Here is a 22,831-nt window from a genome sequence, read left to right on the forward strand (position 1 = left end):
ATGCACTTTCACAGTAGATTTACATATGGAACTAACTAATAAACTAAACAAATTCTTAATATATTGGCCACCCTATACAACATCTTTTGTTTTTGTTTCAAGTTTTACTATATTCTCACTTAACCAAGCAAAAAAAAAACAAATTCTTAATCAGAAAGCTCAGAGTACCTATTGGTATTGATGCTGAATAGAATTACACTCGCGCGGGAAATCTTGGTGAAAGTGTACTGGTTGGTAGCTCTGTTAAAGTATATATATGCATAGTAGTATTACAAAATGTATTAATTGACGAAAGTGTTTGGTACAAGTAAATCACCAATTGGGCGGACCAGAAATTCTATCGCAGGCATTTGTGATTTCTCAACTGTATTGAGATTGGAAATATATCTTTACTCTTCACTTTGAAGGAATGATCAGGTCTCTTACATTGGTCACAATAGCTTCAGGACTTAGGGTGGCGTCGACTATGATAATCCCTTCAGTATCATCAATCTGAAGTAAGTCTATCTGAGACTGCAAGAGTGTCGCAGGCATAAAATGGTTTCCTTCCTCAGCTCTTTTCTGTAGCCGTGCTGCTATTACCTCTGCTGGAGCCTCCAAGCAAACAAATCTCACTCTACCACCATAGCTCCCTAATTCATACTCTGGGTCTGCCGTTCTCAGAATCTCTCTGTACTTCTTCTGTAGCGCAGAACATCCAAGAATAACTGTTTTAAAATTGACAATGTTTGCTCTGAGAACGGCACTCAAGGTTTCAAGCCATGGAATTCGGTCTTCTTCTGAAAGAGGGATACCGTTGCCCATCTTCTCTGTTTTTCGTAAAAAAGGGGAAAAAAAGAACCTTCATTTTATTTTCCCTAATTAAAAAACTGATTTGATAAAACAAAGAAAAGAAACATAATGCAGCTAAAACACATAGTTACAAGCATCAATAGCATGACCAAGTAGCAGTTGTTCTGGAATCATTGTGTTGGTCTTGGAGAGAAATGCAATCAACTAATAACATCAAGTTGTAAATTTTATTACCTTTATTTGCTTGTGGATGGAAATCATCAGCATCAAGATAAATACAATTCGTGGATTTTGCAAGCATATTCCCCACTGTACTGCAATAAGTACAATTAACGTCAGAGAAGTTTTACAAACTCCTATGTAGTACTGAACGAGGTACCTACGCAGGAACAGATCAATCTACATGGTTACAACTAATAACATGGATTAACAAGAAGTCTTCATTCAAGCATTCCACTCTTCCGAGTACAAACACAAGATTTCCCAGAGAACTGCTGAGGTGTAGAGCAAATCAAGGAGGATAAAAAAAATACAATATTTTACTCATTTTAACAAGTTCGAACTTTGGAGCCCTACAAACAATGAGCTGAAGAAACAAGAAACCATTAGTTAAGCATGGCACTTTTCCAACATATACTTTCTAGAGCACTTGGCCAATAAGGTCTTATCTAAACACGGGATCCCGCAGTGAGTATCTTCATCAACACAGTCTGTCTACAGAGGCAAAAAGGATGTCTTTTTTTCAAAAGAAAATTCACGCACATTCAAAACTAATAGGTCAAAAATGACCAAATCCAAGTAAAGAACCCATAGGAATGTTAATGGAAGAAATTTGTTATCTGTCAAAAGTATTCAAGAAGACTAAATCCGTCAGAATGCTTCGTGTTCCTCTTGAGCCAAGGAATTAATAAATCCCAAATCCTACAGCCTTGGGAGGAGAAAGATGAGTAACATGCAGAACAGATTAGATTCCATCACCGACCCAAAATACATCACACACTGAGCTGGCCGAGGTAATATGCAGCACCAGAATCTGGAACCCTCCCAATCTGGAGTAGTGCCACCCTGTCATCACTCAATAACATGAACCTTGATACATTACTCAACACTGTGTATGACTTCATGGCTATAATTCCAGGGAAGATATCAGCCCTTTAAGCATAGTAGGATGCGGCTCATATAGATTTAACGGATTTTTCACCATCGTTATTTTGCCACCATCCAAAACAACATAATATTCTCATGAGCCTAATTCGACGACAACACTGTACTAGTCTACTGTGACAACCCCTAGTCCATTAGCAAACTACTATATAATAGTGATTCCAAATGCAATGAGTTGCAACCTACACAAAACCAAATACTTTAAGGCGATACTCCCTTTCAACCAAAAGCCCCTATATATGCTCCATAACGTCCAGTATAAACACTTTAACACTCCATCCGAAATTACATCGAGCCACATTGATAGAAATTTAAAACAAAATCCAATTTCATCATCGAAAAACAAATAGCCCAACCTCATTCCACCAAAAGCAACAATGAGATTGTAAAGTTTCTTATATAATTAGATTGCAAACACATAAAACAAAAAAAGAGGGAAGGACTCACGATTTACCAGAACCAGAGACACCCATGATCACAACAACAAGAGGAGTAGCAGATTCTGTTTCAATTCAGACATAGAAGAAAAAACAAAACAAATAAGATTCCAATGGATGATAACAAGATTAATCAGTCAGTAACAAAAAAAAAAGTACCTATGATGCTGCTGTCTGAGGACAAGCCCATGATTGGATGATTAATAAATCGAGCTCTGTAATGATTGGACTTGGAGTTTTGATAGAGTATAGACCACATTATTATTATGGGGTGCGCAGAGAGTATAACGGGGTGGGACGAGTATTTTTCAACTCCAAGTCGAGTTTCTATTTTAGTGTAAAGGCAGAGAGAAAATTCAACTGTGAAGATCTCTTCAACCCTATTTTTCTCGTTATGGTGATCACAAAAAAATCAAATAGAAGCATTGATAACTTACCTCAAGAACTAATCTCCTATATTTTACTCCGTTATCCTGTTAAAGAACTTGTTCGGTTAAAGTGTGTAAGCAAGTCATGGCACAGCATGATCACTAATCCTATTCTTGCCAAGGAGATTTTGGCTCGTTCACATCAACGTCCAGAGGAAGAAGAAAAAGGAGATATCATCTTATCAAGTGTTAATGAGTCCGAAGATGAATTTAGTCACTTCATCATCAACTCTCAAAAGAATAAGATACCAAAGAAACTGATATTTTCCTTCAAACAAGGCATGAATCCAAACCACTTACGGTTGATGTCTTCTTGTAACTATTTGCTGCTTTTTGAAAACATATATCGTCCTAACTCCTAACCAACTATACATGTACAACTTTATCACTGGGCAGTTTGTGGTTTTCCTCTTGCTAAATATTTTCCTACGTATTTTTGTGTTCGTTGGGCTTTAGTCTACGATGGTATCATTAATAAATACAAGGTGTATGGGATCTGTGCTGATGGAAAATTTTTAGCGTTCACACATGGCGAAACCGAGTGGAAAAAAGTAGACATTCCTACAAGCTCACCCAGGAAAAATGCCAGGATACTTGAGCCATTAACAGAACTACTTTTGATAAAGGAGGAGTTGCATTGGTTGGCATTAGATGTTTGGGATGAAGGGCGGATTAAACATAAAGCTGTGTATTACTTGGTTTCAATAAATGTTGAAACGAACGAATTCAAGAGCACAGAAATCCAACCATTTGACCAGGCCGATTGTGGCCGATGTATGTCCATTGGATCAGGAGCGGATCCATTGCTTGACTGGAATCAAGGGGGGATCCATTTCTTGACTGGAATCAAGGGGTCCCTGTGCCTCACAATTTTCAAACACGATGAAGCAAGAATGTTTAGTTTATATTTAGATGACAGAGGTATATTTGAGTGGATTAAATCATATTGTGAATTATTAGTTCATCCTAACAAAAATTGTTGTACACAGACCACTGCTTTATCCCAGCGAGAGATGTTGATAGGAGTGAGTTATTTGAAAGCACGAAACTCGTGATGCATCTCCAAGATCAGTTGTTCTTTTCTGACATTGAGAGAAAGAAGTTAAGGCCAATTGGATTCCTAAGCAAGGAGCAAACCCTGTCTAGACGATATATGTTTCTTGCTAATAGTCACATCGGTTGGGTCTGATAGGCATATTTAGTTGATGGCGCAGTTGATATTATGGTATGCATTTCTGGGAAGTCGACCTTGCTGTTATTTTCGTACGCCAAACCTAAGTTTTAGTATATCTGTAATTCTGTATCATTAAGCAACCATGAAATTTCTGTTTTGATTGAAAATGCTGGAAATCTAATAAATTAATGGGTTTTTTAGACTTTAGTCCTAACAGTAGTTGGTTTATTAGGGTTTGGTCCAGAAAAACTTAAATATTAGAATTTAGTCTTAGTTTTGGCTGTTGACTGTGGTCAATCTATTTGTATTTTTGAAATGACAATATTATCTCTCATGTGCAACATCACGTGAATATATAAGTTAGACTTTGATACAATAAATAATGCCATCTTCTAGGACTTGGTCCCTACTGTTATTTGACAAATTAGAGTTTAGTCATAATTGTCAACCATTAGAATTTCTTTCTAGGTGAGATTTTCAAAAGATGAATTATTATTTTTATTTTTTTATTTTTTTTGAATCAATAGATAAATGTGTTCTTTTAGAATATCACACGAACTTCACATGTGGTAATTGATAAATTATACCAAAATTCCAATACAATTAACATATAGCATCCACTGAAGAAAATGGAAAATCAAACTGTATTATGAACCAAAACAAGCAACCGATGTTAAACCCTCAAAATTCGTCTAGCTACACTTTCTCAAATTTCTCCCAAACAATTCTCGGGAACCATTCTTGGTCCTCAGTCAAGCTGGGATCCAAGTTCCTCCTCCTCCTGCTCCCCACAATTTCGAACAACATCATATCATAGCTACAAACATGACATTTACAAGTAACAACTGAACTTTGACCCCATAACTCTGGGGCAGCATAACCAGGTATGCCTCTAAATCTATTCATAGGGACATTTGATATGCCCCTATCATAAAGCTTAGCTAACCCAAAATCAGCAATCTTAGGACCGAAAATTGAATCGAGAAGAATGTTACCAGGCTTTATATCATAATGGATTATCGTTTCATGGCATTCATCGTGCAAATAAGAGAGTCCCTTTGCCGTTCGGATTGCGATACCCTGCAACCTCTCCCAATCCATTATCTGGTTCTTGTCAAACAATTTTTTGTCCAGCGATCCATTTTCCATGTATTCATATACAACGGCTTTCATGTTTGTATCAAAACAGAACCCATATAGTTGATCTGAACTAAGTTTCTGTGGTGCGTTGTATATATTGTGCCCACTTAAGCCATGAACTGCGCTTTCACCTCGTTGTTAGAATTGAATATTTTCAATACCTTAGAGCATCTCTAGGTGGTAGTATAACCTGCCATATCTGTGCGTTTTTTTTTTTTTTTTTGCCCGTCTGAGCCGAATTACCTTAGAAAATTAAGAGGAGACCAAGCTTCCTAACTAATGCCTGTGCATCTGAATGTATTTGACCCGTAACCCGTTAACAACTTCATAATTGATTCAAAAGCTTTTGATAAACAACGTAACCATCATAAATCAGCACTCAACTCAAAGTTGTTTTTAAGATTAGAGTATTAGACCTCTTAACAGTGGAATTGAAGAGCACTATTCCTGTGTTAGGAAAAGAGAAAATGACCAAAAAATACATCAAATTTTGCAGTTGGTTTCAAAACAAACAACGTATTTTTTTTTTATTCAAATAAACATTGTACTTTCAAAACATTTCAATTTAGTCAAACCGTCAAATTAATTGAATGGCGTGTTGATGTGGGTCGTTAAAAATTTCCCCAAATCTAAATTTGCTTATGTGGCATTAGTTTCAACCTTGAGAAATCCACATAACATTTCGACACACCAACTCTTGAAATGTCAACTAAAAATCTGAAATTATAATGAAATCGAAATTTAAGATGTTTGAAATTGAGATTTGAGGTGGCATTAGTTGCACATTGTCTATCACTTTTCCTGCCAGTGCAACTTTTTCCCTCCATTTTCTCTTTATTATGATAGCTAGGGTTAGTTGCAAACACCCCAAACACTCCAGCACTGGTTAAATTTTCTCTTCTCATTTGAAGTCAGATGTACTCAGAGAGATTACTTATTTCATTTTTTATTTTTAATCTATTCTTTCCATTTTTATTGCACTCTCTGGGTTTAGCTGTCACCTTCCTTTTTCATTTATATTTCTTTCCCCTTTTTCTTTTAAACTCTTAGGCCGTCCTCATTCTTGTATTACTCCCCCTCGCCTTCCTTTGGAAACTGAGAAAATAAGTACAATTATATCGCCTTATTGGTAAAATTTTAGAAGAGAGTGGCTGGTAGAGATTGTGTACATGCATGTATATGTAATATACTGAATATTGGAAGCCATGAGAGATTGAATGTTTGGTGGGTACAATTGGGTTTGTGAGAGGAGGATGAGATCATGATTTTGTCGTTCTTGTTGTTGCTTCTACTCTCCAATTCGATGAATAAAAGTTTCAAATTTTTTCCACCCCATTTCATCCATATACCAGCCTTTTAATATCGTGCCTGTTGCTTTAATATTCCCATTGTATCAGTAAGACAATATTATCTCAGAGTTTCACCCTTTTTTCAGTAATGTTTGTAAAATTTCATTCTAAAGTAGTAAAGTAATTCTCATCTTCAATTTTAATTTGAACTATTAGTCATAGTTCCTAATTAGGTTCTCAATGGGTACAAGTGCAACCTCACTTCCCAGTTCCCTCACAGTCACCATGTGAGTTAAAAATTAAATACATTCACATACGCCAGAAAGGAAAATACCTTTTTTGAAATAATACCTTGACTACTGTTGTTTCTAATTACCAGAAAGATGAAGCTCCTATTACCGGCTGTGGACGTAATTGTTTCCGCAATTGTTGTGCTCAAGCTCCTACTACTGCTGTGGATTATAATTTCGGATTTTCAGTTGACATTTCAAGAGTTGGTGTGTCAAAATGTTATGTGGATTCTTCAAGGTTGAAACTAATGCCACATAAGCAAATTTAGATTTGGGGAAATTTTTAACGACGGATTGACTAAATTGAAATGTTTTGAAATTACATTGTTTATTTGAATAAAAAAATATATATATTGTCTGTTTTGAAACCAACTGCAAAATTTAATGTATTTTTTGGTCATTTTCTCTTAGGAAAACAACATTCAGTTCCACCTTCAACTTTTTAAGAATGTTCATCTTTCAATGCAAAATTCGTGTTATATCCATTTAGCTTTATATAGGGATACCCCTGCATAACCTCCCTTACTAATTGCAATTAGGGAAAATATTAGGGATACCCCACCCCCACACTTGCGAGATCCAACTGAGAAAGAAAAAAACAACAACAACTGTGGTATCCCTCCCTAACGAGCATCCAAAAACATACAAATTTGGATTATCCTCAACTGTTTTCCTTAGAGGCACCCAGGCCCGTCTGGCCGCCAGCATTCCCCTGTAACTTGGGGGCCAAGAAAGTATATAAAAAAATGAAACACTGAAACACAATTCTTCACACTTAGATAGAGAGAGGAGAAAATGTGGAGATAAAAAAGCAGAGATTTAATCTTAAAATGTTCAAAACAAGTACAACCTTTAATTCAAAATCAACTACTACCATCAAACATCTCAACAATATTTCTCTTCAAAAACTACAAATCCTTCTCTAACCAATCCCATTCCTCAAAATCTCTCTTTCTATTTCCCAACATCCCAACTTTTCATTAAAAGAAAATGAGGGGATTGTCAATTTCATTTCAGATGAACCAGTGTTTGAAGAAATATCTGAAAGAAGTGACGAGCAAGTTGAAAGCGTGTCATATGTCCTTCAAACTAGTATAAATGAATCTTTGGAATCTGCCTTAGATAAGATGGATTTAAATTTGAATGTAGATTTTCTAGTAAGAGTAGTTGAAACACCACATGTTCCAGGAGAAAGTTTGATCAGATTTTTCAAATGCGCATTACGTAAACAGTCAGATTTTTTGATAAAAGGTTTTAGAAAGAGGGAGAGAAAGAGAAATTGTTTCTGGAATTTGGTTAAGGTGATCAGAGAAGAGGAAAAAGGTGTAGTAGTATTGACTATTGAACACTGAGTCTTAACCAGTTAATCAAATTGTTTTGGATTTTGAGCAAAAGGAAACCTGTTTTTAACAAGTTTGAGAAATTTGGATGTGACCCATATCCAGATTCTTACCATTTCACCGCTTATGTACTTTTTCGGTGTTCACTCGTGAACGAAGCATGGTTCGTTTGCGAGAAGATGCTCAATGCAAGAAAGATGCCCAATGGTATATGGACTGATTCAAATGTTCCATCATCAAATTTTTATGTAAAATAAATAAGGCAAAAGAAGAGCATTTGTTGTTTCAAATGGCAAACAAGAAAAACATGCCTCATTATTTTCTCCTTGTCGAATATCTACTACATTCTTTATGCAAGGACAATGACATTGAAGGAGCGAAAAATTTGCTACTCGAGCTGACTGAAGAAGCAGACCAAATTTGGCTTGTTGGTTGTGCACTCTATACAGCTATTGTTGTGATATGCAAGGCGGGACGAATGGAGGAGGCGATGGACCTGGTAAAGGTGATGAAGGGTAGAAGAGTGAGAGCTAGCATCTACACCTATCATATTATTATGAGTGCTTATGTAAATAGGGGTCAAATCGAGAGGAAGCAATCAGAGTCTTATTAGAAGCCACGAAGAATCGTACAAAGAATGATTATGTAAACATTAATCCAAATTGGCGTGTAATTGATGGAGATCGCCAGAAAGAGGATTTCGACAACTCTCTAGGAGTGTTAAATGAGATGAAGGAAAATGGCATTCAGCCAAATGCTGATAATAAGTTTAGGCTAAGTCAAATGGTTTTGTGCGACATTGCACCAAACCACAATAGATCAAATAGTGTATAGGGTTTGTGGGAAAGCGTTTGAAGACCTAATGGTTTTCTCCAATGGCGTACAAAAAAAAACAAAAATCACAACTCCCTAGCCGCCTTTGAAGATGGCATACCCACACACAAAAAAAAAAAAAAAAAATCGGATTTGCTATTCATAAAGGAATTGCGGCGCAGCTTATTGCACGCTTGTCCTAATTATTTGTAAAATTTGTTATCATTATCAATAAAATTTATACTTAAAAAAAATATGTAATTTTATTTTTTTTTTTTTTTTTGTCAGAAGGTCTAAACAATAAAAATCAACAAAATTATACATTTATTTCAATTCACAAAACTAATAATTTAATATAAACTAACGAAGTTAACTACTTAAGCACTTAAGCTATTAATTAATAATATTATGTCTATATATATCTACATAATCTATTCCACAAGTCTACAATAATTTAACAAATTGTTAACTTCTTATAATACTATATATAAGTATCTATAACCCTATTATCATGTGAAGAAAACTATAAAAGATTAACATTGAAAGTAAAAAATTATCTTGTTTTGTTTTTGTTTTTTGTTTTGATTTTTTTTTTTTAAGTAGAAATTTTATTAATAATGATAACGAGTTTTACATATAATTAGGACAAACGTGCAACAAGCTGCGCCACAAGTCCTTTCTAAATTTGTTTTTGTTTTGAGGTCTGACGCTTGTTTAAGAATTGAGAGTGAAATAAATGAGGGAGACCGGTTGGGCTTTGGGCCTTTGACTATTTATTTTAGTCTCATTAATCCATCAAATATTCAAAAACACATTTGTCCATCTTTAATTGTTTTGGACTCGCTCTTTAATGGTTTTGAACTCAAAATAAATGATAAATGATAATTTTGTAAGGGCAAAAAGAGAAGTAAAAAAAACATTGGTTTTATTGGAATGTTTTTTATTAGTTTTTTTTTCATACTATTTTTTTTTTTTATTATATTCTCACTATAGTTGTGAAAATTTTAAGAGGTGCAGTAGTAAAAGTTTGTTAAAAAAAATAAATGTTGCTACTGAAGATGAATACTGAAGACTCGATGAGGATTACTTATAGTGCACTCAATATAGTCCTAACATCTACACTTACTTTATTTTTATGATTGGTTATGTTAAGGGGGGTCATCTTATGTTGTAATGATCGACGACAATTTTTAGAATCATTTGCAGATAAAATGATACAACATGGAGTGTAAAATACTAAAGAATGGACGAACCATATCGAAATCTTTAGATGAACCCATTGGAGTTGACAATGCATCATGAATCCGTTTTACATCATCTGACTGCTCAATCATCTAATTAATTTTCCGAATCTTTTGCATATAAAATGATACAACATAAAGCGTAAAATACTAAAGATTGGACGAACCATATCGAAATGTGCAGATGAACCAATTGGAGTTGCATCTTGAATCAGTTTTAAATCATCAGCCTGCTCAATCATCTTATCCGTTGTCTAGCTTGTCGACATCATCAATTTTACTGTCGGAAGAGAAAGAAAAAATATTTTAATCTCTACGGTCATTTAAAATACCTAAACAAATATGTGCGTAACATAAACCTCCTGAAAAAACAACTAAAACTTAACATCATAACCTGATAAAAAATAAGTAGCTGACATGTTATTAGGTGCTCAATTTGTTGTTCATATACCAACTTCTTCCTCAGACAATATATTGCAGCTACATATTAACATCAAAGTAGAGCATTAACAAAAAACAAACAACATCTTGAGGCAATATAAGGAAACGCATAACTGAGACTATAATTAATGAATGTTACAAAAGACTTGTTAAATACTAACTTGGGGTGGCTCTAATTTAGTGAAACTGATTTTATAGAAAATGTAAAAGCAGTGCTGGTAATTTGCTACCATTAAAAGTTAGAAGAAACTACACTTTCATTGGATAATATATCCGAAATACTCTACACATGCAATCCACCTAATTTTTCCCTCTTGTCTTTTTTGAATCGACAATATAAACATGTACCACATTTTTTTTTTCCGATAAATAGATATTTTATTAATATAATAATATAGAAATACTAGTCATGACCCGTTTCTTATACATGAAAGGTCCGGTAGCACAGTTACTTATTCCTCATAAGTCCATTGAGAATATAACAATCAAAGGATATTTTTACACCTAAAAAGTTTATAATACTAATAAATAAATGGGCAATTGGAAGGGACCAAATGTATTGTGAGGTAATGTTGAAAAGTTTTTACATGAAACGTTGATTGAAACTATATTACCAAAACTTGGTAAGCTAAGGTACAATACATTTCCTTTATTATTATGTAATATCAAACTCACTTCGAGTTCCTTCCTTCTTAGCCAAATTTGACAAAGTACCACGGTACAAATAAATAATGCAAACAATAAGTCAACCTAAAGTACATCATAACATATAGTTGAGGACGTAAAAACCTTGACAGTAGAATAGGCAAACAAATATAACGGGGCCATAAAAGGAAAACGCTAGGTGTTTCCTGAGTTTTGTACCAATGCACAAATCAACCTAACAGGGGTACTCATCATGGTCCCATACTCCCATGTATAGAACCAAGGAATTTCCATATAGCATGTTATGGGTGCACAATATAAATTAAAATGAGCCTATAACCTTCAAAACATAATGAATTCAATTAACTTGTGCTGATGAAGGAGGTAGATCCGCAGAGACGTGTTTTTTAAAGATCACAGAAAGTATAGTCATATATGCAAGGTGAAGAATATGCATACGTAGACTTTTGCTCTTATAGAGGAACATGTAATTTAGGCACAAGTAAATCTGAAAACTGTTCACCTCAATCCGACTTTCGAGGAAACTACTAAAACCCATGTCACGGTGAGGAACATGTAATTTAGGCATAAGTAAATCTAAAAACTGTTCACCTCAATAACCAATGTCACGGGCGACTGATTTGAGCTCTTCCTGTTTCTTTTTTCTTTTAGTAGGATTGAGCCAGCTAATAAAGTAATGTACCTAAATACTTAGACCTTATACTTTCATAATGAGTAGATGACAGTAGATGACACAGCTCCTTACGCTTCAGTAACTTAGGCATGCCTCCAACTCTCCAAGCCCCGAAGACTCTCCATATTATCGAAAAGAATCTTTCTGTAATCAGGAAGTTTTGAGCAACTAGAAGGGAGAAAATCTTGAGACCTTGGAGGCTTGGAGTGTATTGAGATCAGTGTAGTAAAGGCGTTAAAGTGCACCTAAGACGCAACACCCTTTTGTGCTTTAGGCGTAAGGCGTGGCGTGCGCCTAATTAAAGTGAGACACGTAGTAATAAAAAAAATAGATATATCAAATAAAAAATAAAATAAATATTAAATATGACATGAATTATCATTGATTTGCTTAACTAAACTTTAAAATTAATTTTATGTGATTGTAAACATAAAACCATTGTAGTCATTTAAAAGAAAAATCTTAAACAATAAGTAAAGAGCAAAATAAAACTCGTATCTCTCAATACAATCTAGCTCAACTTCAATAAACTAAAATAATGTGAGATTGAGCCAAAAGTTCTTCATAAAATAGAACACGTGATTCAAATTTTAGAATTCTGTAAAACTTCATTTAAAATTGGGTGAACTAGTGTTACCCCCCACTAGATGAGCCAATTAGGATTCCCCTCTCAACTAGATGGGAAATTAGAGTCTCCCCTAAATCAACTTGGTTTTGACCAAACTTCAAGTCAAACAACTGAAAATGACATAAATGCCTCCACCTAATTAAAAAATATTTTATTTTTGAAAACAAAGGGCATTTGTGTAATTTCAATTGTTTGAATTGAAAAATTCAAACCAAGTTGACAATTAATTCTAAGGTTCAAAATATCGATATCAATGAATATATCGGTGTACCCAAAACCGATATATATCGGGATCTAAACTATTTAAAACATCGGAAATATCGGAAATATCGGAAATATATTGGAAATATCGGATTTATATTAAAAAATGGTCAAAAAGTCAAACGATATATATCGTAAATATCGGATATATCGATTATATCGGCGATATAAACTTTTATATCGGAATTTCCGATATATATCGGGAAAAAAAAGGTATTATATTCGGTGGATATATGTCGAAAATATCGATATCGGTGTACCAAAATACCGATATATATCTGTGATATATCGGATATATCGTCGATATTTTGAACCTTGGGTAATACTAGTTAACCCTTTAAAATTTAATCCATCTTTGTGTCTTCTCTCAATCCATACAACTTAACAAAAACTAGTCAAAATTAAGTTTAAACTGTACTCCACAATGAAACTTACTAAATTTGCACAATTTCTTATATCATACAACAATTGGATCAAGTGTAAATGTGTCACGTGTAGCAAAAATTGTAAAAAAAATGAAAACACTGTAAAAGTTGATAAGGCGCGCGCCTTGTGCGCCTCGTGCCTCGACAAAAGGCACAAAAAACGCACGCTTTATGTTACCTCTCGCGCCTTGGTCAAGGCGAGGCACTAAAGCGCTTAAGCTTTAGGGATTATTTATTTTTGACTTGACTACTTGATTGAGATAGAAAGTTGGAACTTGGAGTAGTGTTCGTACTTTAGGAAAAAAAGATTTGTAAGATTGAAAAAAGGGGATTTTAACTAAAAACAACTCCGTCCATGGAGGAAACCCTCTCAAAGCTTAATCTTTACAGACTTATTTTATTGTTTTGTGAATTACAGACTTAATTTGCATATATAGTAGAGAAGCAAGGACAACAACGATTGAAGGCGAGCACGCTAGATTCTTTAGTGGTAATCGTACCACTTTTGTTCTTTGCTCTGCTAAACTCCTTGGCCATTTCAACCTCTCCATATACCTTCTCTAAATAGTCCTTCACCTTTTTTTTTTGTGTGTCTTTCAAGTGTCTGCAATCTGCACAACAACAAGAAAATATGAAACAAAATAAAAAACAACAACCAAGCCTAATCTTTAAGCATTCCAACTTATATATAAACTTTAAGGTCAAGTTTCTTTACAGCTCCAGGCAAAAGCCTAATTTTTCTCACCTTCATATGTTTCTCAAGCATATATGGATATAAAAAGGTGCGTGTGGGGGGCGGTTGCACCCCTAAGATTAGAAAAGCTCCACTACCACATAATTAATTGCCTAGAAAAATCTTCAAACTATAAAGACTCGCACCCCCCAATTTTTTTTAGCAAACTTCCATCATCAACAAAATTTTCATAACTATAGTGAGATTATAATCAACAAAAAAAATAGTATGAAAAAAAAAACTAATAAAAAACATTTCAATAAACAAACAGTTTTTTTTATTTCACTTTTTGCCCCTACAAAATTATCATTTATCATTTATTTTAAATCTAAAACCATTAATAAGGGAAAAATGTGTCTTTGAATGTTTGATGAGTTAATAAGACTAAAACAAATAGCCAAAGACCCAAAGCCCAACTGGCTAATTTGTATAATTCTAATCACCTATAATAAACCCGTAAGCTCTCTCTACTTTCTTTCACTCTCAATTCTTAAACAAACATTAGACCTCAACCCAAAAAAAAAAAAAAAACACAAAAAATAACAAAAAACAAATTCATAAATGATCTCTACTTTCTTTCACTCTCAATTCTTAAACAAACATTAGACCTCAACCCAAAAAAAAAAAACAAAACAAAAAATAACAAAAAACAAATTCATAAATGACTTACGGCGCAACTTGCTGCACATTTGTCCTAATTATTTGTAAAACTCGTTATCATTATCAATAAAATTTTCACTTTAAAAAAAAAATACTTTCAATGTTAATATTTTATAATTTTTTCCACATGATAGTATAACTTTATATAGACTTATAACATTATAAGAAGTTAACAATTTGTTGAATTGTTATAGACTTATGGATTAGATTATATATATATATGACATAGTAGTATCAATTAACGGCTCAATGCTTAAGTAGTTAACTTCGTCAGTCCATATTAATTCTTAGTAGTCAACGCACTCTAGTTTTGTGAATTGAAATAAATGAATAATTTTGTTGATCTTTATTGTTTAGACCTTCTAACAAAAAAAAAAAAAAATCGCATAATTTTTTTTTTTTGGTGGGATGGGGTGTGCACATAATCTCGCACCCCCTACCTTAAAATCCGGGCTCCATCCATGTTCTCAAGGCAACCGTCCTCCACTGAAGCCTTTTGAGTTGTTTCCTTATACCCTTTCCGATTCATGATTTCTGTTTCCTTATACCCCTTCCGATTCATGATTTGCCTTACCTGCAAAACGTCACGTTAGATTATTTGCCCTCCCCATTACCAACTCCCATCTTTCTCTCTTCCAAGGCCGGGCCAATTTTAAAATATCCAGTAGAACTACTGTCCGATATTAAAATATCCGATAGTATTGGGCTTTTTAAAACCCTAGGGTCGGCGACCTTACTCTCTCCTTAGAATATCCGATAGAAGGCTTACAGTATTTTTCATTTGGTTGTACCAAAGTCATGTCCTACTTGTAGGAGCCTCATTAGATGGTTGTTCCATAGTTAACGGTGTTCCAAGTTCCAAACCCTAAAATGCAACAACAAAATAACAACATATTTATTTTTATTAAAAAGTAAATGAAAGAAAATTTAATATCTAAGCAAAATGTGGAATAACGAACAAATAATTGTAAAAAATGGACATGTTCATTATATTTATTTCAAATAGAATATTTTCTAAAAGAAATCCATAAAAAGAAAATTTTGAGAGTGAGAAAACAAGTGTGTTTTATAAGTGAGCTATTTTTTATCTATATGTTGGAAACCCAAAAAAGAAAATAAGAAAAGATTATCCAGGAGGAGAATGGGCTTGAAGCCTTTGAGATAATCAACCACGAGTACTCATAATGGAAAAACCAACCTAGTTGACTGGAGATCCCAAAATCTAGGTTCAAAGGGACAACTGAATTATGTTTGTGACTCAGTTAGCACTGGAGAGTAATATTATACTCTAACTCATTGCTATAATAAGACAGTGCATATTTGCCGTGAGAATTAGGATAAGTTAAGCTTTTAATGATTTACTATATCTTGGAAAGTTATGTTATCCAAGTGGAACATTGCAAACCACTCTTTATAGAAATCACCTATGTGAGTGTGAGTGTGAGTGGGGGGCTGCTTCTATGAGAATTTCAAGGCAAATGTCTCAAAAGCACTCTCTGAAAACCAAAAAGTATTCAAGGCCAAAATGAACACAAACGTGATAACCAACTGTGTTTGAGAAGGTACTACGTAAAGATGATTGTCTAGGTTTATACAAACAACTGACAGTTCAAGGACATTAATTGAAGTATACTGATCGTCTAATTAAATTCCGATTGTCTTTCACTAAGGCAAGTTCAAGGCCTCCCATACTACTTGACTTGATGTGGTAACTTTTCATTTGAAATATAACAGATATCCGATGTTTATGATAAAAGAAGCCAAATCTTCATTCATGTGAGGGATTGCTAGAAAAATGGGTTGCAATTGAAAGTCTATAGTGTTGTGAACACATAGGACTTGGAATTGCGCAAATCCATTGAGAAAGTAATGACAAATTTGTCTCCCAAGTTACCTAGCCCACTTGAGATGAAATGGTTGATAAATGAATGTGAAAAACACTTAGTCCCACATGGGAAGAAAACCAAATATTTGTTGAGTTTATAAGGCCAAATTGAGGCTACCTGGGTTGGGCCCCAAGGGGTACCACTAATTTTTCGTGGAGACGGAACGCAAACAAGCTCAACAAGAAACACACACGTGCGCGTGCGCCGCCCACCGTCCGTCTGTCCGACCAACCGGGGGGGGGTGGGCTTAGGCATGGCTAGGTGGTGTGTAGTATATATTCTTTTTGGACAACCAATTTCTTAACAAGGCTCAATCCGTTTGGGCCCATAAAGCTTAACAGTTTCACTTGAAACAGTAAAGAGAAAAAACTTTTGAAATAGTGCAACAATTTGAAACGTTGCATTATGCCGAAAAGGTGCGACCTTTCGAAATATGCAACGGTTCGGAACGTTGCTTTATGTTGAAAATGTGCATCATTTTGAAAAGTGTGATTATTCAAACAGTTACTATGTTGTTTCGAAAAGACACCACTCTCATATAAATATCAAGACGCTTTTGCATGAAGAGATATCCTCTTTCACCGTCTCTTCTCATCTCTGTTCTTAGTCAAAACACAATGTTGAGTTCGTTGATTCTATGGAATTGAAGTGCTACCTTTCAGAGAAGAAAAAATTTGTTATATCTTGGGAGATAGTTTCCCATCCAACATTGAAGTACCGTGAGGGGGAAAATTTGTCTTAAGGACATAGTGAATCTTCACTAGGCTCAGCCCGGATTGAAATTTTCATACTTGGTCTAAAAGAGATAAATGTTTGTACTGTTGTTGATTGGTAAAGAGTAAGTATATTTGAGGTGTAGTAGTTCCTAACATATGCAACTGCATTGAACTAATCTCAAATAAGAATAATTAAAATAAATCGGAAACTAGATGCAAATGCATCGAACCGAACTAATCTCAAAAAAGAATAAATAACGGAAAATCGAAAACTCGATACAAATGCATCGAACTAACATTAAAGAAGAAGAATTAACATTAAATCGAAAATTGTATGCAAATACATCAAACTAACCTCAAATAATTAACGGAAAATTAGAAACTTGATGCAAATGTATCGAACTAACCTCAAATAATAATTGATAAGAAATCGGAAATTGGATACAACTTCAATGACTAACCTCAAAGAATAATTAACGGAAAATTGAAAACTGGATGCAATTTCATTAAACTAACCTCAAAGAATAATTAACGGGAAATGTAAAACTAGGTGCAACTACATTGAACTAACCTCAAAAAATATTTAACGGGAAATCGGCAACTGGATGGGACTGCATAGAGCTAACCTCAAAAAATAACTAACATGAAATTAGAAATTGGACGAAAATGCATTGAAATAACCTTAAATAATAACACGGAAAATCGGAAACTGGATGCAAATGCATCGAACTAATTAACCTCAAAACATAATTGTATTATATGTAGTGGGAATATCTCGACAAATACAGTTTTGCATTTAAAATGGTGTTTATCACATCTCTTTTCGTATTCAAGTAGCTACAATATGATCTTCACCTCATTAGGCATTCTCACAAAATATCAATCAAACTTATAGTATTAAACATAAAAAAGAAGTCGAAGGGTTTTATGAAGAGTGGGGTTTTCACGTTGTAAGAAACGAGTAGTTACTGATCATCAGTCTTTCACCATAGCATAAACATATACTTTCACCATAGCATAAACATATACTAGTTTAGTCTGAAAATAAGTAGGAAAAGTCGAAAGAGTTAGTTAAGTAATCACATTAATTACTACAAATACATCCGTAAAAACGAAGAAATTTCAGTCTTGTTTCCAGTTTTATGGCTACATATTTTTTCAAACTCAAACATTAATCAAGGAAGCTTAGTTCGACAAATATGTCATGTTGTGCCATAAGACTTCACCACTTAGCCATACATTCTCTGTGAAACATGTGTTGACATTGTGGGAGAGTTGGCATTGTGGGAGAATCCACCTCTCTTTTGTGAGAACATCCAAACAAATTCCACATTCAGATGATGGGTCAATTTTCTTTTTGTATTTGGCACTAATGAATTTTTTTGGTTGTTGAATTTCTGACTTGAATATCCTCTCTGAAATTCTTGGGTCTGTCCCTGTGCGTAGTAATATTGCCCAGCATCAGAAATACCCAACTGCAAAATCCATGAAAAAGGAAGATGACGACAAAGAAAATAGATTTTTCTCTCATTTCTGTCTATCTTATCAAGGTTTGATATGCCAGTCTTCTAGGAGGCTGAACGTGTCATAAATTTATTTCATATATTTATTTTGGTTTTAACAGCTTAATCCTGATCAGATCGACAAGGGCTTTGGAGTAGTTATGTGTACTCAGGGCTAGCTCTGAGGGGTAGGCAGCCTAGGCCCCTAATGGGCTACATACCCACTACCCATGTCCATACCATTATTAAGTCTTGATAGGCCTATTTGATTCATAAGCCCAACTAGTGAAAGTCTTCTAGTGAAACAAAATAACTTTTTTTTTTTCCTAAAAAAAAAGGCCCATTTTGAGGAGGCGTTCGTTACATGTGAGAGAGAGCAATGATGAAGAGTTCCGTACTTACGTGCGGGACTGTATATAAGAACATCTTTAGGTGAGATACTATTTTAGCATCAAACAAAATTTGGTGTTTTTTCATCTCCAGGAAAGACGTATGTTGATGAAAACACCAAAAAAACACCAAACCAAACACCAAATCGGCCAAAATTTGGTTTCAGTTTTGGTGCTGTATCAAATCTCTCTCGCGGTTTTTCTAACACCGCATGGGCTTGAGCTCCGATAGGCTTCGCAATTTTGCGAAAACCGCGACGAGAGATTTAAAAAGAGAAGAAAGAAAAAAATTGATGTGCGACACATCGCGCAGTTTCTAGAAAATCGCGTGGGCTTGGGCTTGGGCTTTTAAGGTGGGCTTCAGTGGCGCGGTTTTGAGAAAGCCATGTAGGCTATATGGTGCGGTTTATCCAAAACCGCGTCATTTAATGTCAAATATTTGATGTTTCTTCTGAAGTTGTTTGGTGTTTTTTTGGTTTGGTTAAAAAATTTGGTGTTTTCTTGGTTTCTCTCCTAAAGATGCTCTTAGAGCTAGGATTTTTAGATGTGAGATGAAGGAAAATAGTGTTGAACCTAATTAGGGGTGTCTCTTTTTTCCGAAAACCTAATTTTTCCGAATTTGGTAATGATATTTGTGTTCCGATATTCGAAATTCCAATATCCTATTTTTTCGAAAAATAATTGGATCGGAATTGGACGTAGTTTTAAAAATCCGATCCATCCAATTTTTGATTAATTTCTGAATTTTTAACATATAGCGGTCTATTTTATATAGTTACTAAATTAAAATTACATATAGTTTACAAACCAAATAAAAACCCTAGAGAAATAGAACATTAAATTGTCTCTCTCACAACTTCAAGAAATCAATATTGTCATTCTAGTACATGTTTCAATTGATCCCATATTCCTATTTACTGAATTAATGCATTAACATGAAGAAAAAATTTGTTGAATGAAAGTGTTAAAAAGATCTAAAAAATTTTTCAAAATGAATGAAAGTGTTGACCAAAAAGGATATATAGTATTTTGTACACCGATATCGAATTAATACATTTCCAAAAAACTCTTTTTTTTGATAAATGAATATATTAACGCTGGATATAAAATTGGTTATTCGATATAAAGAGAATGACCATTTTTATATAATTCAAATTTCTAATTTCCGATATATATCGGTTTTGGGTACACCGATATATTTATTGATATCGATATTTTGGGCCTTGGATAAATGAATATATTCGGATAAAATTGGTTATTCTAAAGAGAATCCGATTATATAATTCAAATTTCGATTTACCTTTTATTTCCAATATCCATATTAGATGCGGATTCCAAAAAATTTGAAAATTTTCCGATTTTCTGAACTTTCTGAATTTGAGAAAAAAAAAATTGTGATCCGTAAAATAATTGGATCAGATTTGGAAAGTTCCGAAAAAAAATTGGAAAATTTTCCGATCTGAATTCACCCCTAAGCCTAATGCTTCGAGTACAAGATACTTCAATATTTCACAATTTCGAACGGCATTCTGACGAATATTTCGGTTTCGGAATAAAACGAAACGGTATCGAAATGTTACTATATATTTCGAATTTCTTTCACTGAAAACACTAGAGAGAAAGAAAGGAAGATGTGGAGATCAAAAGGCAAAGATTTAATCTTAAAATGTTCAAAACAAGCACTTCCTAAAATTCAAAACCAAGTACCATATAAAATCCCAACTCCATTTCCACATTCATCAAAACATTTATTCAACAACTACAAATTTTTCTCTACCCATGCAAACCTCATAGCTCAAAATGACGTCGAAGATGAAAACCCCGACATTATATTAGAAGAAAATGGCCAGAGTAATAAGTGGGTTGGCAGTGTTGTTGTGAAACAAAAAGTGTTTGAAGAAACTCCTGAGAGAACTAATGAGAAGGTTGTTAAGGTAGTGTCTGTACTGAGGAATGCTAGTTTAGCTGTGAATGGGTTTTTGGAGTCTAGTTTAGGTAAGTTGGAACTAACTGTTAATGAGGAGTTTATGGTTAGAGTTATTGAAACACCACTTGTTCCAGGTGAGAGTTTAATAAGATTTTTTAAGTGGGCATGGAAAAAGACGGAGTTTTCGATGACTGCCCAAGTTGTGGATTGCCTTATTAAGGTCATTGGAAATGGTCAGAGAAAGATAGAGATATATTCATTGTGGGATTTGGTTAAGAAGATTGGGAAAGAGGAGAAGAGTTTATTGAGTAGTGAGAGTCTTAACCATTTGATTTCGTTGTTTTGGAGGTCGGGTAAAGGGAAGGCTGGTCTTGAAGTTTTTAATAAGTTTGAGGAATTTGGATGTGAGCCAAATGCAAATTCTTATTATTTCACCATTGAAGCGCTTTATCGGCGTTCAATATTTGATAAAGCGTGGGTTGTTTGCGAAAAGATGCTTACTGCAGGGAAATTACCTGGATGATATTAAGGAGATTGGTAATCTTATTGCCTGTTTCTGTAAAGGGAATATGACGAAAGAAGCACATTTGGTGTATTTGAAGGCGAAAGAGAAGAAGAAGCGCCTTCCTCATTTCTCTATTAAATTGCTAGTAAGTTCTTTGTGCAAGGAAAATGACACTGTCAAGTTAGCTCTGGACTTGCTTGATGATTTCAATGAAAGTGGACGAAAATATGCGATCAAACACTACTCTGGCGTTATCCGTGGTCTTTTAAGAATCAAAGATATTGAAGCTGCGAAAACTTTGCTGTTTAAGATGATTGATGAAGGCCCGCCCCCTGGTAATGCAGTATTCAATTCAGTTATTAATGTACTTTGCAAGGCCGGACGAATGGAGGAGGCGAGGGACTTGGTGAAGGTGATGGAGAATAGAGGACTGAGACCTGACGTCTACACTTACTGTGTTATTATGAGTGGTTATGCAAAGAAGGGTCTAATGGAGGAAGCGCAAAATGTATTTTCAGAAGCCAAGAATACTCATTCAATACTTAGTCCTGTTACGTACCATGTACTCACTCGCGGGTATTGCAAGATAGAGGAATTCGACAAGGCTCTGAAGTTGTTTAATGAGATGAAGGAAAGTGGTTTAAAGCCAAATGATGACGAGTATAACAAGATGATTCAATCTCTGTGTCTCGAAGCTTTTGATTGGAGAACAGCTGAGAAATTGTTAGAGGAGATGAAAGAGAACGATTTGCATGTAGATGGAATCACCCGGGATCTTATAACCGCAGTCAAGGAACTGGAAGAGCACAAAGTAAATGCAGAAAAGGAGTTTGAAATCGAGTAAAAGGGCTTCACACGTCTCAACTTGCATTCCTTTAGTTCAGCACTTTGTATTAGAAATCGTTGTTGATGCAAGTTGAGATTGTTCAAAATCTCTGAAGCTCTTCTGTACTACAGTACTACTACTAGTTAAGTGAGAAGTGCTTATATTTACTGATTTACTGTCCTCGTGATTATCTACTTTCAATCATGATTGTATTAGAATATGTTACGATGGTATCCTGATTTACTGTCCTCTTGATTATCTACTTTCATGAACGGAGTTCGTAATGTTAAAACATAATTGTTTTCTACACGTTGTCAATATGTTGGAGCAATCTTGTAATGGGATAAATTGAGACTGAAGGTGAAGCCTTTTTAGCTTGTGATATTTGGGTAACCTTTTACTTTTCTTAATTTTTTTGAAATTAGAAATTACTTTCACAATTTCACTGGACTTTTTGCGGATTTGGAAAATCAAATTTGAGATAA

General features: G+C 34.4%; 2 protein-coding genes and 1 pseudogene across 3 annotated transcripts; 1 reads left to right on the top strand and 2 right to left on the bottom strand.

Moving 5' to 3' along the window:
* Nucleotides 1–213: 213 nt before the first annotated feature.
* LOC147512719 (P-loop containing nucleoside triphosphate hydrolases superfamily protein) lies at nt 214–4,120 on the bottom strand. Of its 2 annotated transcripts, none has more exons than XM_086595734.1 (4): nt 2,553–4,120; nt 2,411–2,458; nt 1,027–1,101; nt 214–809 (listed from the first exon to the last, which is right to left on the bottom strand). In XM_086595734.1, the coding sequence occupies exons 1-4, from the start codon at nt 2,650–2,652 to the stop codon at nt 397–399; spliced, it is 636 nt and encodes a 211-aa protein (XP_086451860.1). In that variant the 5' UTR covers nt 2,653–4,120; the 3' UTR covers nt 214–396. The 2 variants fall into 2 exon arrangements, with proteins under 2 accessions (XP_086451860.1, XP_086451859.1); XM_086595733.1 differs by having other exon boundaries at nt 1,027–1,106; nt 2,404–2,458; nt 2,553–4,111.
* A 571-nt stretch (nt 4,121–4,691) lies between these two features.
* LOC147512720 (LEAF RUST 10 DISEASE-RESISTANCE LOCUS RECEPTOR-LIKE PROTEIN KINASE-like 2.4 pseudogene) lies at nt 4,692–5,168 on the bottom strand (annotated as a pseudogene).
* A 15,498-nt stretch (nt 5,169–20,666) lies between these two features.
* LOC147512721 (small ribosomal subunit protein mS80 (rPPR6)-like) lies at nt 20,667–22,725 on the top strand. The gene is given in 2 exon segments (XM_086595735.1): nt 20,667–21,535; nt 21,537–22,725. Coding segments are annotated over 2 exon segments (1,644 nt in total). The 5' UTR covers nt 20,667–20,719; the 3' UTR covers nt 22,365–22,725.
* The last annotated feature ends 106 nt before the right edge of the window (nt 22,726–22,831 follow it).

The sequence above is a fragment of the Coptis chinensis genome, chromosome 3, assembly GCF_015680905.1.
Source record: "Coptis chinensis isolate HL-2020 chromosome 3, ASM1568090v1, whole genome shotgun sequence".
NCBI classification, from domain to species: Eukaryota; Viridiplantae; Streptophyta; class Magnoliopsida; order Ranunculales; family Ranunculaceae; genus Coptis; species Coptis chinensis.

Coding starts and splice junctions, on each gene's coding strand:
- LOC147512719 (XM_086595733.1), bottom strand. CDS start 2,652: ATGTGGTCTATACTCTATCAAAACTCCAAGTCCAATCATTACAGAGCT. Junction 2,459..2,552: donor CTCAGACAGCAGCATCATAG/GTACTTTTTTTT, acceptor GAATTGAAACAG/AATCTGCTACTCCTCTTGTT. Junction 810..1,026: donor CCATCCACAAGCAAATAAAG/GTAATAAAATTT, acceptor TACGAAAAACAG/AGAAGATGGGCAACGGTATC.